This window comes from Phyllostomus hastatus, unplaced genomic scaffold (assembly GCF_019186645.2).
Source record: "Phyllostomus hastatus isolate PE091 unplaced genomic scaffold, TTU_PhHast_1.1 phas_contig_16, whole genome shotgun sequence".
Lineage (NCBI taxonomy): Eukaryota > Metazoa > Chordata > Mammalia > Chiroptera > Phyllostomidae > Phyllostomus > Phyllostomus hastatus.
Window position 1 is genome coordinate 14,517,554 of NW_025333643.1, and position 15,105 is coordinate 14,532,658.

At 34.5% G+C, this 15,105-nt stretch overlaps 1 protein-coding gene across 1 annotated transcript in view; it reads right to left on the minus strand.

Moving 5' to 3' along the window:
• Nucleotides 1-15,105, minus strand: part of ARF4 (ADP ribosylation factor 4) — an 18,298-nt gene continuing 3,193 nt past the window's right edge. Inside the window, exons 2-6 of the mRNA XM_045832379.1 lie at nt 10,862-10,942; nt 10,294-10,403; nt 4,425-4,496; nt 2,375-2,500; nt 1-963 (exon numbers count right to left, since the gene is read on the minus strand). Coding sequence (XP_045688335.1) covers nt 877-963; nt 2,375-2,500; nt 4,425-4,496; nt 10,294-10,403; nt 10,862-10,942 — 476 coding nt within the window. The 3' untranslated portion in view covers nt 1-876. The remainder of the gene's footprint in view (nt 964-2,374; nt 2,501-4,424; nt 4,497-10,293; nt 10,404-10,861; nt 10,943-15,105) is intronic.

The following is a 15,105-nucleotide window of genomic DNA, read 5'->3' on the forward strand; positions in this document are numbered from 1 at the left end:
TTACATATTTTATCATTTTATTAGGAATAATCCCAAATGGGCTATGAAGAAAACATATTCATTTGAGTTTGATGAGTTTTCCAAAAACTCTCAATGAAGATATGTTCACCAATAAACAATAAAACATCAGCAGAACTATCATATACTGGGCAAAGAGTCAGGCTGATGCCAAAAGCAACATGCAACATAAAAAAGATACAATGTAAAGAAAGACAATCTGCTGGATATTAAAAATCATCTCAGTATGAACTCTTTGCTACCAGCACAGAACTAATTACCTATCAAATCCAAACCACACCAAGGTAAGCTTGGCTGATGGAAACCAGGAGTCAATAATGGGGAAAAAATACTAAGTTGCTCAGTGCAAGATAACTCAATAGTGTTTTGGAGCATTTCCCTGGCTGGTACAAGTAGTATTAGAAAATCTTTTTGGCAAGGGAGAAAAATAAATACAAATGGAATGCTACATTTCTTTTTAAATCAGCAGACTGTCCCAGGAATGATAAAGGTTATCAGTAAAGTAGCAAGGGGATAACTTTAAAACATTATTTCTTGTGGGCTCAAAAAACATTCAAACAGATTTATTTTAAAGGTGTCACAATAACTAAGTCCAGGCATTTAGGCGTATAAGAAATAAAATTAGGAGGACACTCCCCCCCCAAGTTAAGGAGAATTTCTTTAAAACCAAGCATATTGCTGAAGTGCAACATTATACTTGGTAAACAATAATTGGCAACAAAATATGTTTAAATGCTGTAATATTCTGCCCAAACCAGTCCCAGATACTGTTTAATAACCAAGATGCAAACTAATTTTTTTGTAACAAGCCTAGACCAATTCTATCAAACATGTCCTTGGTTAGATATCCAGTTTCATTTAACGTTTTGAGAGCTCATTTGACAGCCAGTCAAGTCCCTCATACAGACCAGTTCCTTGTGTAGCACAAGTGGCTTGAACATACCACTATAAAGAAAGGACAAGAAACACTTGATTAACATAAAAATTACATATAACACAGTGTTTAAAATTTCTTAATCAGAAAATTAATTATTTTCCTCCCAACTGCTGAGGGGTATTGTTTAGTTAGCAGTTACCATAAATGTACAGGAAAAAAAGAAACAAAGTATATAAAACCAAAGAAATAAATGAACAGATACATTACAGTACTACATCTCAAATGATTAATTTTATATTTAATGATCTCAGTAACTGTACATAGGTTGGGAGTTTTCTCATAACTCTTATTTCTCAAAAAACTTTCACATTTAAAGCTACTCCTACCCATACATTAAATTTAATCAACTATCCACTAGTTAATCTGAAAAGAACATTCATGGGAAAATTAGTTAACTAATAAAACTACCCACCTGGTACTTATAACCCTCTTGTTTTCCATTAAAAAATATGTATAAAGCAATTTAATTACCTATAATGGATAGTTTACTTTTATTAATTTCTTTATTGACCAGTTTTATTTTGCCTTAGAATAAAGACCTTCATTTAATTTTGCAAGTTCCCTGCAAGTATATCATGCTGCCAAGTATTATTTGAACACCAAACACCCTAAAAGGCTGAGAAAAGACATGAATTCACATTGTCATAACATGGAAAACTGGTATCATTTGCAGTTTATTTTATTTAAATCAGCCTGGAACATCTCAAACAGTCTTTACAGTTATTGCAACAGCACAGTATTTGCCTTGCTGACAAGCTAATGAAAAACTATTGTAAAGCACAAGGCACGCTAACAGTTTGTGATACCAACTTTACACGTAAGAACGTATTTGCCAATATTTAAATCACTGATATAAAATAAGCTATTAGAGAGCAAATACTTCTTGTAATTTTACATTTTAAAATTTATTTAGTATCATAATTAATGGTCCTGAAAGCTTTTGACATTACAATACAAACAGTGCAAAACAGTATTATCTAAAATGTAGCTGCTAAAAGCCAAATTACAAATATATTTGCTGCAGAGCTATTTAAAACATATAAAATTAAGAATATCAACAATCTTTAAATATTATGATTCTCACACAGTACAGTTCTCCACATATTTATCAATATTAAACATTTTGAGGGTAAAATAAGAAACATCAAATAAAGATATTTAAATCCCTGGATCCTTAACAGATATACATTAAAAGCTAAAAAAATGGAGACGGTATCAGCATACTTTCAAGTAAAATTTAACACATTTATAAAGGTATGAAATTAAGGGCTTATGTTTGTATAAACAAGAGTTTACTACTGTAAAATAATGCTATCTGTTCAAAGGGGACAGTTAATAAATTTTTAAACTAAATACTAGATAAAACAATTATCTTCGTAATTCTTAGAGTCAGGAGATTAATATAAAACAAATACTTACTGTTCTGTTACGAAGAGACTGAAGACCTAATTTATCCGTCATTTCACTGATGGCCATAGCATTTGGCAAATCCTGTTTGTTTGCAAACAGCAGCAACACTGCATCTTGCAACTCATCTTCCTGAAGCTAAAAATAAAAGCTCAGACATATTAACAACTATAAAACTGGGATCCAATTACTGTAACAAACTAGGTAAAAAACACTGTCTTCTTACATATACTATTCACTTAAATCTCTTATCCTTCAGTTTTTAAATCCTGAGCAAATAATTATATGTCTTCATGTAAAGTAAAATTTTTCAAGCCAATCATCCTATACTCCATTAAGGTAAATCATTCACTCAGTCTTCATGATCATTCATTGAAGGTCAAGACTGGCTAGTTGAAGAAACACACATGGCAATAAATATTTATGACAGGATCTTATGATACTTAGTAGTAAAAGTACAGTATTTATATAATGCTTCTTTTTGGACCTTTATCCTTTCCAGCCAGCTGGATGGACTACACAACAGTGAGGCAACAATGTAATGATTAGGGAATTAACAACATCATGAAAGATACAAGAATAAGTTCCACATGGACAAGGTGTGGTGACTGCTGGGGCTGGGGAGTATAAGGAGACTAAATGGTAATGGAAAAAATATATAATAAAGATTTTAAAAAAGATGTTAAAGCAAAAAAAAAAAACCCCAAAACAAAAAAAAACACACCCCACAAAACCCCAAGAGTAGAGAGTCAGTAGAAATAAGGCACTGATACATGATACAATATGAATGAACCTTGAAAATTTATGCTCAGTGAAAAGTAACAAAAAGTTTAACCACATATTGCACGATCCCAAGCATATATGAACATCCAGAATAGGTATATGTATAAAGACAGAAAGTAGATTAGTGTATATCAGGCCTAGGAGTGTGGGGTGGAGTAAGGAAAGGAACAGGTAATAAATACTAATAGTTCTACAATTTCTTTGTGGGCTGATGAAATTTTCTAAAATTAGACTGTGGTAATAACTGTAATATTGTGAAAACTAAAAATCCACTAACTTTTATATTTTAATGAGTGAAGTTTATGGTAGGTGACTTTATCTAAAAGCTATTTACAAAAAAAAAAGGAAGAAAGAGTAGGGGTAATATTTACCTCACTAGACAATCCATCCCCATCCCCCCTCCCCACCAGTTATTTAAGTTACACATACTGACACACTGGTTTTACAACTGAGCTCCAGCCCGAGGAACAATGAATGAGAATCAAGATCTCATTTGAGTAAAAATTGTATGGTTGCAATTTGAAACCATGACACGTTTCCCTCAACAACCCCCCAATGAGGCTTTTTAGCAACACGAATGAAAACTTTCCAATATATGGTGAAGTCAAAATGCCATGTCAACCAAAATCCTACTGCATTCCAGTGGAATTCTCTCCCTCTCTCTCTAAGATTTTATTTATTTATTTCTACAGAAAGAGAGGGAGAGAAACATCAATGTATGGTTGCCTCTCACATGCCCCCAACTGGGAATCAAACCGGTGACCCTTTGATTCCCAAAGTGGCACTCAAATTCCAGTGGAATTCTTTATTATGGTTACTATTACAAAACATTTCAAAGTATACATTATAGGCACAATATAGAGAACAAGGAATCGACCTTAGGAACAAGGAATGTGAACCAGGATCCCTACATCACTAAAGTTTCAAAACTATAGATTTTATATCTATCAAATAAAGACTGGGCTAATGTAGACACAGCCTCAACCAGTGATATGCATCAAAATCACTCATGGAGCATTCTGAAAACAAGGTGCACTTTCCTCCTAACTTACTGAAGTAGCTCCTCTTCTGTGTGTTTTTTAAGAAGCTCTATAGGAAATTTTTACATTCTTATTCTCAAGAACCTGTGATGATAGTTCCCCAAGGAACTATATCTAGAAAAATTTTCAAGCTCTAAAAAGTTTCATTTGCATAATGTAAACACTGTTACCACTAACACCACCACTGTCACCCAGAAAAATGCATCCTGGAAATGATAAAATTTTTTAAATATTCTTACCATTTTTTGTAGCTCTTCAGCTCCTTCCTGAATTCTTTCACGATCATTGCTATCTACCACAAAAATAAGACCCTGGAGAAAAATAGTTTAAATAAATTATGACAGCTAAATTTAAAGGACACGCTAAATATGTAACACAAGTATAGGCAGCAAAACATTATCAAGAGGTAACTGTTGTGAACAAATTATCCTATTATGTAAAAAATAGAAAAAGAAATGGGCTCTAAGTACAGAAAACCAATTTGAGCACTTTTTAATTTTAGAATTTGAAATGTTATTTTATTTATTTACTTATTTTTGAAATGTTATTTTAAAGGAAAGAAATCTTACTTTTAACCAACTGGGACTTCCCGCCAAGATGGAGGCATAGGTAGACACAGGGTGCCTCCTCACACAACCAAAGAACAAAAATTTAGAAACAAAATAACAATCAGAACTGACAGAAAATTGAACTGTATGAAGTCCTATAACCAAGGAGTTAAAATAGACACATTCATCCAGACCCGGTAGGCAGAGAAGAGTCAGATGGCAGGGTGGAGAGGGGTCCCAGCACAAAAAGTGGTGGCACTGGGCGGACCCTGGGCAGGAGGGTGGCAACGGGCAGACCAAGCAAGGAGGCCATTGTGAAGCGAGGCACTGCGCACAAGGCGGCTGGCTGACGGAGAGATCCCACATTCTCCCACAGGTAAACCAAAAGAAACTGGGGAGTGAGGCAGACTGCGCAACCCAGGGTTCCAGTGCTGGGAAATAAGGCCTCAAAACACCAACTGAAAACACCTGTGGGGGTTGAGGTGCTGGGAAGAGGCTCCCAGCCTCACAGGAGAGTTCGTTGGAGAGACCCACAGGGTCCTGGAGCATACACAAACCTATCCACCCAGGAATCAGCACCAGATAGGTCCAGTTTGCTTGTGGGACACGGGGCAAGGGACTGAAATCTGGCAGAGAGCAGAACGGGCACCATTGTTCCCCCTCAGACCTCATCCCCACATACTGTGTCACAACCCAGCAACTGGGTTACCCCACCCTGGTTAACACGTAAGGCTCCACCCCTCATACAGAACAGGCACCACAAGAACCACCCCCCCACCCCGCCACCAAGGCCCAAACAAGAACAGATCAAAGCTCCACAGCAAATACAACTAAGTGACAAAGAGATAGATGACCTATCAGATGCACAGTTCAAAGCACTGGTGATCAGGATGCTCACAGAATTGGTTGAATTTGATCACAAATTAGATGAAAAAAATGAAGGCTACGCTAAGTGAAATAAAGCAAAATGCACAGGGAACCAATAGTGATGGGAAGGAAACTGGGACTCAAATCAATGGAGTGGACCAGAAGGATGAAAGAAACAACCACACAGAAAACAATGAACAAATAAAAATTCAAAAAAATGAGGATAGGCTTAGGAACCTCCAGGACATCTTTAAACGTTCCAACATCCAAATTATAGGGGTACCAGAAAGGGAAGAGGAAGAGCAATAAGTGGCAAAGTTATTTGAACAAATAATAAAGGAGATCTTCCCCAATCTGGAAAAGGAAATGGACTTCTAGGAAGTCCAGGAAGCCCACAGAGTACCAAAGAAGTTGGACCCAAGGAGGATCACACCAAGGCACCTCATAATTACATTAGCCAAGGTAAAAATGAAGGAGAGAATCCTAGAAGCAGCAAGAAATAAGGGGACAGTAACCTACAAAGGAGTTCCCAAAAGACTGTCAGCTGATTTCTCAAAAGAGATCTTACAGGCAAGAAGGGGCTGGAAAGAAATATTCCAAGTCATGAAAGGCAAGGACCTACATCCAAGATTGCTGTATCCTGTAAAGCTTTCATTTAGAATGGAAGGGCAGATAAAGTCCTTCTTAGATAAGGTCAAGTTAAAGGAGTTCATCATCACCAAGTCCTTATTATATGAATTGTTAAAGGGACTTATCTAAGAAAAAGAAGATAAAAAAATGAACAGTAAAATGACAGCAAACTCACAATTATTAACAACCACACCTAAAAGAAAAAGAAGAACAAACTAAGCAAGCAACTAGAACAGGAACAGAACCACAGAAATGGAGATCACATGGAGGGTTAGCAACAGGAGTGGGAGGAGGAGAGAGGGGGAATAGGTACAGAGAATAAGTGGCATAGATGGTAGGTAGAAAAACAGATGGGGGGCAGGGTGGGGGGCAACAATAGCATGGGAAATGTAGAAGCCATAACACATGGACATGAACTAAAGAGGAGGAATGTGGGTGGGAGAGGGGGTGGAGGGGAGTGAAAGGGGGAAAATGGGACAACTGTAATAGCATAATCAATAAAATATATTAAAAAAAAAACAAACTGATTTCTTTTCTCAACTGCACTAAGAATAAATTTTACCCCATTTCCCTCCTTCCCTATGCCCTTGCATGTTTAAGTGCAGGTAAGTTTAAGTAACAAAATAGCCACAAGTGGGGACAAAAGGAAAATAAGCCAAATTCATCAATTTACTAACATATATAAAGATGTGCACAAATTGTTTAAAAAGAAAAACAAAAAATGGAGGGGTCACAGTACAGCAGTTTTTATTTGCTTCATCAGGAAAAGTCAGTCTTGCTCCAGAATGTTGCCTGCCAACTCAGTGAGCATAAGGAAGTCTTAAGCAAAATATATCAAGAAAAACTGACAGTTGACTTTATCAAACAAGAAATTCTTAACAAAAAGGAAGGTAGTAATCATTCCTAAAGATATTCACAAATATTAGAATTTTATACTACAAAAGAAGTGGAGTTGGGGAGCAGCTAGTTGAATAGACTTCTGAAATCATTAAAATGCAAAAGTACAAAAGTTTTTCAACTGGAAAGAGGGCAGATTAATTTTACAGCTTTATTAAAATCTATTCCTAATAGTAGTGATTACTTTGAATGTTCTCCCCACAATCCTGACCACAGACTATTTATGATCATTTGTTACTTTCATAACAAAATGTCTTGTTATTATTTATGTAAGTAACCAGATGAAATCCACCAAGGGCAAAGAGCTACATATATCATTTTATATTTACCTCTCAGTATTACACTGAGTTTGCTGGGGTACCTAATACTTATGTAAGGCTATAGTCATTAAATGACATATCATTTTGATATAGCAACTTTCAAATCCATTTCCTTTATCTGAAAACCATCATTTCAAACATCCTAATCTTTGAAGACACTTTTGGCACTATGAGAGCCAGTATGGCATAGTAAAAGATACCCAAATTTAAATCTCAGCACTACTTATTAGTTATATAAATTACCTAATCCATAATCATCCTTCCTCTTTTCTAAAACAATACCACCAACTTTATGGGCCTTTTAAAAATTAAAATATAAAAGTATAAAAATATCTAGTATCTTGCTTGGTTTATCACAGGCATTTACTTACATGTTGGCTTCTCCTTTCTTCCTATTCCCAAAGTTATTCCATTTTAGAATCTACCCCTCTAAAAGAGTAAATGTGCCCTGGCTGGTGTAGCTCATTGGATTGAGCGCAGGCTGAGAACCAAAGCATCGCAGGTTCGATTCCCAGTCAGGGCACATGCCTGGGTTGCAGGCCATTACCCCTGGCAACCGCACATTGATGTCTGTCTCCCCATCGCCCCGCCGCCCCTCTTCCCTCTCTAAAAATAAATAAAATCTTAAAAAAAAAAAAGAGTAAATGCCACCAAAAGGGATCTAGTTTTTTCTGTATTAACAATCCACTGTTGTTCTCTTTTAAGTAACACTATTAGTCCCAAAATAATGTTACTAAGAGGGAGAATTATTTTAAGAATAAATTCTAAGTTACTTCCTTGGACTGTCTAGAATCAAGAGTGTAGAAAAGCTAGGATTCTAAAGATAAGCTTGGCTATGCTGAGAAAAGATTACTTAAATGGCTACAAATTTGCTTAATTACTTATACCAAAATAATTGGAATTATCTAGTGAGGAAAGAGGAATTTACTATAATAAACACTGTCCTGGTTTGTTAACACAAGTTAGAAGCATGGTTAAATGGCACGATTAGTTTCTTCTAAATTTTATAGCTGAAAGAACTGGTCAGGAATGCTGGAAAACTAACTGTAAGAGCTTAACTGTGATTATATCAAGTGGCATAAAGTTTTCTCCAGCAGGCTTTAAGGCCCTAGGAAGAAGTACTTAGACTTTTGATTTAAGGTGACCCAAAGAAGCCAGGAATGGGTCTAATCTCAAGTTAAGATCTCAAAAGCAAATTACAAAATATTTTAAAAAGAACTAGGGATAAGACCAGGCTTACCCTTGGTTAAGAATGATAAGGATTAGGATTAACAAAGTTACACTTCACCCTTAATTTTACTTCAAATGTTTTTTCCCTAAGTGAAATACCTATAACTTACTTCAGTTTTTTCTATGACTCACTTTAAGATAATCCAAAAGTTGAAGTACATTAGAGAAGAGTACTAAATAAACAATAATGGCCATATCCTAATTATTGAAGTTAAATAATAGATATATGGGAATTTATTACATTATTCTCTCCCCTTTTGAGTTATTTGAAAATTTCCAAAACAGTTTTTTAAGGTATGTAACTTGTATCAAAATATCTTTTCTAACCACATCTATGCTAATGAATAGAAACATTCTAAAACCAAGCCATTTACTTAACATGACATACTACTTAAACCTGGTTGCTTTCAGCCCCTCATCTAGGGTATTCACTGACACCTGGTGACAAGATACCTCATTTGTGTACAATGTTGTGTTACAGACCAAGAATGACTAACATCTGCAAATCTTAAAAATATGAAGTGGTTGTTAACATCACATTATTTTGGAAAACACAACAGAGTAGAAAGCAGGTTAAACAGAAATGCAGAACAAGAACTGGCTCTCCAGTCTTAGGTAAGTCATTCCAACATTCAGTTTCCTTATATGTAAGAGCAAGACTATAGCTGGAGAGGTGATTCTCAAGAGGGAACAATTTTGTCCCCAGGGGACATTTTGCAGCATGTGGAGACATTCTTGGTTGTTGCAACTGGGCTAGGGAGAAGGAAGGTATTGTTACTGTCACCTGGTGGGCAGAAGCCAGGAATGCCCGAAATGTCAATAGTGCTGCTGTTGAAAATCTCTGTAATAGCACTTGCTCCTCCCTCAAAGTAAGGTCCCCAAACCAGCAGTATCAGCACTACTAACTAAAACCTTGTTAGAAATCTCAGGCCTTACTCAGCCAGGCCCTAGTGAATTGATCTGTATTTTAACAAATACCCAGGTACTTAACAGGCACAATAAAGTTTGTGAAGTACTACTAATGCCTAGTTTATATTCCCAGAGATTCTGATTCAAGTGGTCTGGGGTTACAATTAGGACTTTGCAATTGTGAAAGCTGCCCAAGTGATTCTAAATTGCAGCCAACTAGAGAACTTCTGCTCTAATATCTCCTCCATGTCAGTATTATATATACTATATGATAACATAAAAGTATCTTACAAATCAATTGAGCAGATCTACCTTATTTATATTTTTGTAATGTATTTTAATAAAGTAACAATTAACTGGGACAAAAAAAGGACTGTCTTACATTCATAAAAAACTATAATGACAGAAAATTAAACAGACAATATTTTCTAAACTAATAATAAAATCTACTGATGAGACATCTAAATTCAATCCTGGGAACAACCCTCCACTTTAAAACATTACTGTGATAGCTATGTAACTCGTCCACTGAGTAATTAAGCCTTCCACAGCTTGAGTGAGAGTCTACTGAAGAACATGAAGTAGTGATAAGAGGCATGCCAACTCATACAGTAAACACCAACATCTAGTTAAACATTAGATATTAACAAACTCTAGAGCATGAAACCTATAAAGAAAAGTTATTAAAAATGTATACCATTCCTTACCTGGGTATTCTGGAAGTAATGCCTCCAGAGAGGCCTTATTTTATCTTGACCACCAACATCCCATACTGTGAAACAAATGTTCTTATATTCTACTGTTTCCACATTAAAACCTACAAAGAAAAACACAAAAGACTGTTGTGCATGATGTCGTTAAGAAAATAAATCCCTTTATTGTGGAATTATGTCAGAATTGCTTCTTAAAAGTCCCACTAGATACGAACAAAACTTAAACTAGGAATTATAATGATGAACACATGTCATTGTACATTTGTCTAAACCCATAGAATGTACAACAAAAGTGAACCTTAAGATAAACTACAGACTTTTGGTGATTATGATATAAAAATGAAGGCTGATCAATTGTAACAGCTGTACCACTCTAGTGACTGAAAATGACAATAGGGGAAGGTATGGATGTATCAGGACATGGGATAATCTGGGAAACATCCCAATTTTTCTGTGAACCTAAAACTATTCTAAAAACATAAAGACTTTAAAAAACAAGGCAGTTTCAAAATTAAACGTTATTCTATTTCACTTTATAATAATCACCTGTAAACTTTCTTACCAATGGTAGGAATGGTGGTGACTATCTCCCCTAACTTCAGTTTATACAGAATGGTCGTCTTGCCAGCAGCATCCAATCCAACTAGAAAAAGACATCACAGATTTTAAATCTAGATCAAAAGGACACACTAAAACATACTTTTACAACAAATATATAGTTTGAAAGCTAAAGTTGACTGGTCAAGGCATAAATGAATTAGAAATAAAATGCTCATTTCTGATTTTCAAAGGCAACACTTTCTGGACCTAAAGACATAGCATGTAGTGAAAAGAATAGTATCTGACTGACTCGGGCTTTAATCTCTAGATTTGCTTTGCCACAAACTAGTTAAGTGTCTTTAAACAAGTCACTTTAGGAAACTGAGGCCAGAGGAATTAGTTATAAAGGGGATCGGATCAGATAACCTATGACGTCTTCCAACTCAAGTATGTATTAATTCTATAATCTATTAACACTAAAAAAAAAATTAAAAGTGAATCAGAGAATCAGAGTACCCATAAGAACAAGTAAATAAAGAATTAACTTTAAGATTAGTAAACTCAATACTACACTCTAGTATCCATACATGATAAAGGAAAATGAGGCCAACTTTACTGCTACTTAAAGTTCAACATTAAATGTGCAAAAATAAGAACAAAAGACTAGTTAATTTGGGTTGCACAAATGAACCCATCTTATTAATCCCCAATATATGTCTAAATTCTTAAAATGCTTCCTCTTGAGACTATGCAATTGTGGAAGAATGTGCTCATTTCCGGAAAAAAAAAATCCACACTAGAACAAGAGGGTATAGTACTTATTTCAGTGATAGTGAAAAGTAAATTAAGTGCTTCTTTTCTGTATGAATCTCTCAAAATCTGCGTACTCTTCATTGTTTGAAGCCTTCATAAATTGAAGGTCCATATCTAAAATTCTCACTTCATATAACATTGTTGTAAGGACATCACATCTGGTCACCTGGATTTCCACTACCACAGATTTTGGAATTCAATTGAGTATTGATTTAAGCAAGGATGCTTTTCAGGTACTGAAATCAAAGCAAGACTTGGCACATAAAACCAATACTATTAAGTTTTCAAAGAAAACCAGAAATCACCTCACTTACCTAATTTACATTTCTGTGCAAGTTTAATTTTTATGAGTTACTTCAAAACAGAACTAAAGGCTACAGACAATTCACTCATTCTACATAACAACCCCTTCTCCTCTGTTCCCTATAAGAGATAGCTTTCAAGACCTCTCTGTAAACTTGGGAATCTTATACCTTCTTATTCTGGTATCCTCTAATCAAACTTTGTCCCCACTTCTTCTTGATGGGGTTCAGGTTTATTCTTTCCAAAATACTATTACATACACACTAAGACAGTGAGCAACCCATTCTCAGACCTCACTTGGGGACATAAGAAAATCCAACTGTTAGCAGGAAGTATTTTGTTTGAAAATGGAACATTACCAAAAAGATCAGAAAACATAATTCTAAAAACTACACAAACAAAAGTAGCTACCTTAAAGTTTGGCATCTTCAGTAAAAATACAGAAAACAGTAACATACGATCTTTTCATTGTTCAAAAAAGCTGTCTCTTGAGAGTATAAATCCTCCTCAGGTGATACTGATCAAATTTAAAATAAAGCGAAATTCCCCTTTAAGTCCAAATACAATTAAGCCCAAGTCAGAAGAATTGAAATTGAGGTATCAATTAAAAAACATTTGAGTTATGAGTTTGAGAACTATGGCACATGCCAGTCCTCACTGGGGTCCAAATGGATGTAATAACACTATTTAAAAACAATGTATATCCAAAAATATTGACAAGGAATAGAAGAAAACCAGGAAAAATTATGATTATATAACTATTTTAAGTTACTGTAATCTAATTTTCCTTTTAATAAAAGTTTTATGCCTGTTTATATGTATAATTAATATATTGTACTTCCATATTGTTAGATCTTTTTGTAACACAATAAACTACATATTATTTTCATTAAAAAAGAATAATTTCCCAAGCAGATTTCCTTTATTAAAATGTTTAACTTGTTAGGTTCCTGATGCACCTGTCAGAAAGATGACTGTTTAATAACCTTAAATATATTACATAATTTTTTAAAAGGCAGTATACAAAATAATGCAACCATGAAGTTTTTAAAGCATCCACAAGTTATTTTTAAAGTAAAAAATTATATATGACAATATTTAAATGACTTGTAGCCACAAGTTTCTTAAGTTTCTTCTTCTGACTTGGGCTTAATTGTATTTGGACTTAGTTAAAGGGGAATTTTGCTTTATTTTAAATTTGATCAGTATCACCTGAGGAGGATTTATACTCTTAAGAGATAGTTTTTGAACAATGAATAGAAGATTCTAAAATCACAAAGATATCTTTTGGCTCACACCGCAAATGCTAGTGTTATATATGTGAAAACCAGAAGTTTTTTTAAAAGGTATTTCCTATTGAAAGATACAAACATTAACGTATACCACCAATTAAAACTCATTATATAGGTCTTTCTTTACTCAAAACATTTTGGTCTAACAATTTTGTGCTACTTTAGTAATTTCTTAAGTTTGTATTTCCTTACTGTTGCAGTATTTGGCAATGAGACTTCTTCACAAAATGAAAACTATAACCAATTCTCAACCAGTCAAGATAAAACTCTAATCTGTACAGTCCAGTTATGCCCTCCCTCCCTACCACCCCAATAAACAACTTACTGTATTGAAAGATACACTGAAATTACTTGGTTTTCTGTAACTAAACCTACACACTTTGACCGAAGTGTTAACACACAAAACTATCCCCCCAAATCTTTACCAATCATTAAAAAGTATGTCTACCAAACTATGGCATACTTATACTTAAGATGTAAGTATATTTTATACTTAAAACATAAGTATTTCTTATGTATAAAATATAAGAAATACTTATAGATTAATTAAGCTAGATTCCAATTGTGTTAACTCAGAAAAAAAATGCAGAAAGGAAAAGGAATGGAGAGAAAAAAAGTGTATTTTCAGGTGCATAAGATTTCAGCTAATATTTTTCTTCACTTTTTCCTTCATCTTTCAAATTTTCTAACAGGAAGCTTGGAATACAACTTCATGGTAATTTAAAATTGAGTGTTTACTGTGTCCAACCACATCACTAGGTGATTCCATACATTTTTACAATTTATTCTCCACAATAACCCTTCACTTTTCAGATATAGCATTTGAGGTTCAGAAATGTCCCCAGAATCACAGGAATAATAGAGAACAGATATTCAAACCCTAGGTTTTGTGGAGAAATTAAATCCCTCATACTGGTAAATATAAAATGGTGTAGCTGCTTTGGAAAACAGTTTGTCAGTTCCTCAAAATGTTAACCAACAATTCCATTCCTAGGTATTTATTTACCCAAGAAAATTAAAAACATATACCCACACAAAAACTAACAAATGTGCACAGCAGTATTATTCATATTAGTCAAAAAAGTGGAAACACAGTTCCATCAACTGATGAACGGATAAACAACAACAAAATTGGTTAGCTAAAAAAAGGAATGAAGTACCTATACATAATATCAATAAACCCTGAAAACATGATTCTAAGTGGAAAAACTAGACACTAAAGGTCACATATTATGCAACTCCATTATACGAAATATTCTAAATAGACAAACCCAGAGAAACATGCGTTTATGGGTATGAGGTTTCTTTCTGGGCTGATGGAAATAGAATTAAGACAGTTGGTGATGGGTACAAAACTTTGTGACTATACTAAAAACCACTGAACTGTATATTTTAAAGGGATGAATTTCATGTTATGTGAATTATAGCTCAATTTTTTAAATTAAAAACAAACAAATCCTAGTCTGATGCTAGAGCTCTCAAATAGTATTTATACATTGCTATCCTACTTTCAGATTTTTCTGATGGACACACTCTATCTTAATATTTTATCTAATTACTCAGAGGTCTGACCATCCAGAGGATCCTCTCTGCCCCCCCCCGCCCCAATAGTCACATATAAGGTCAAGGCAGAACTTTACTGGTATTAGCACTCTTTTAGACAGTTACACTTCTACAGCTTTTCAACAGTCAGACTTTAAAGTGCAGGGAGAATTAGTAATTCCTCTACAGAATAAACACCTTAGTGGTTTTCAGATATAAATAAAATGTGGGGAGTCATTAACCAAAATTACATCTTACCAGATCATACATAAAATAGCATAATGCAGGGCTACATGAGAGATGTAAGTTGAAAACT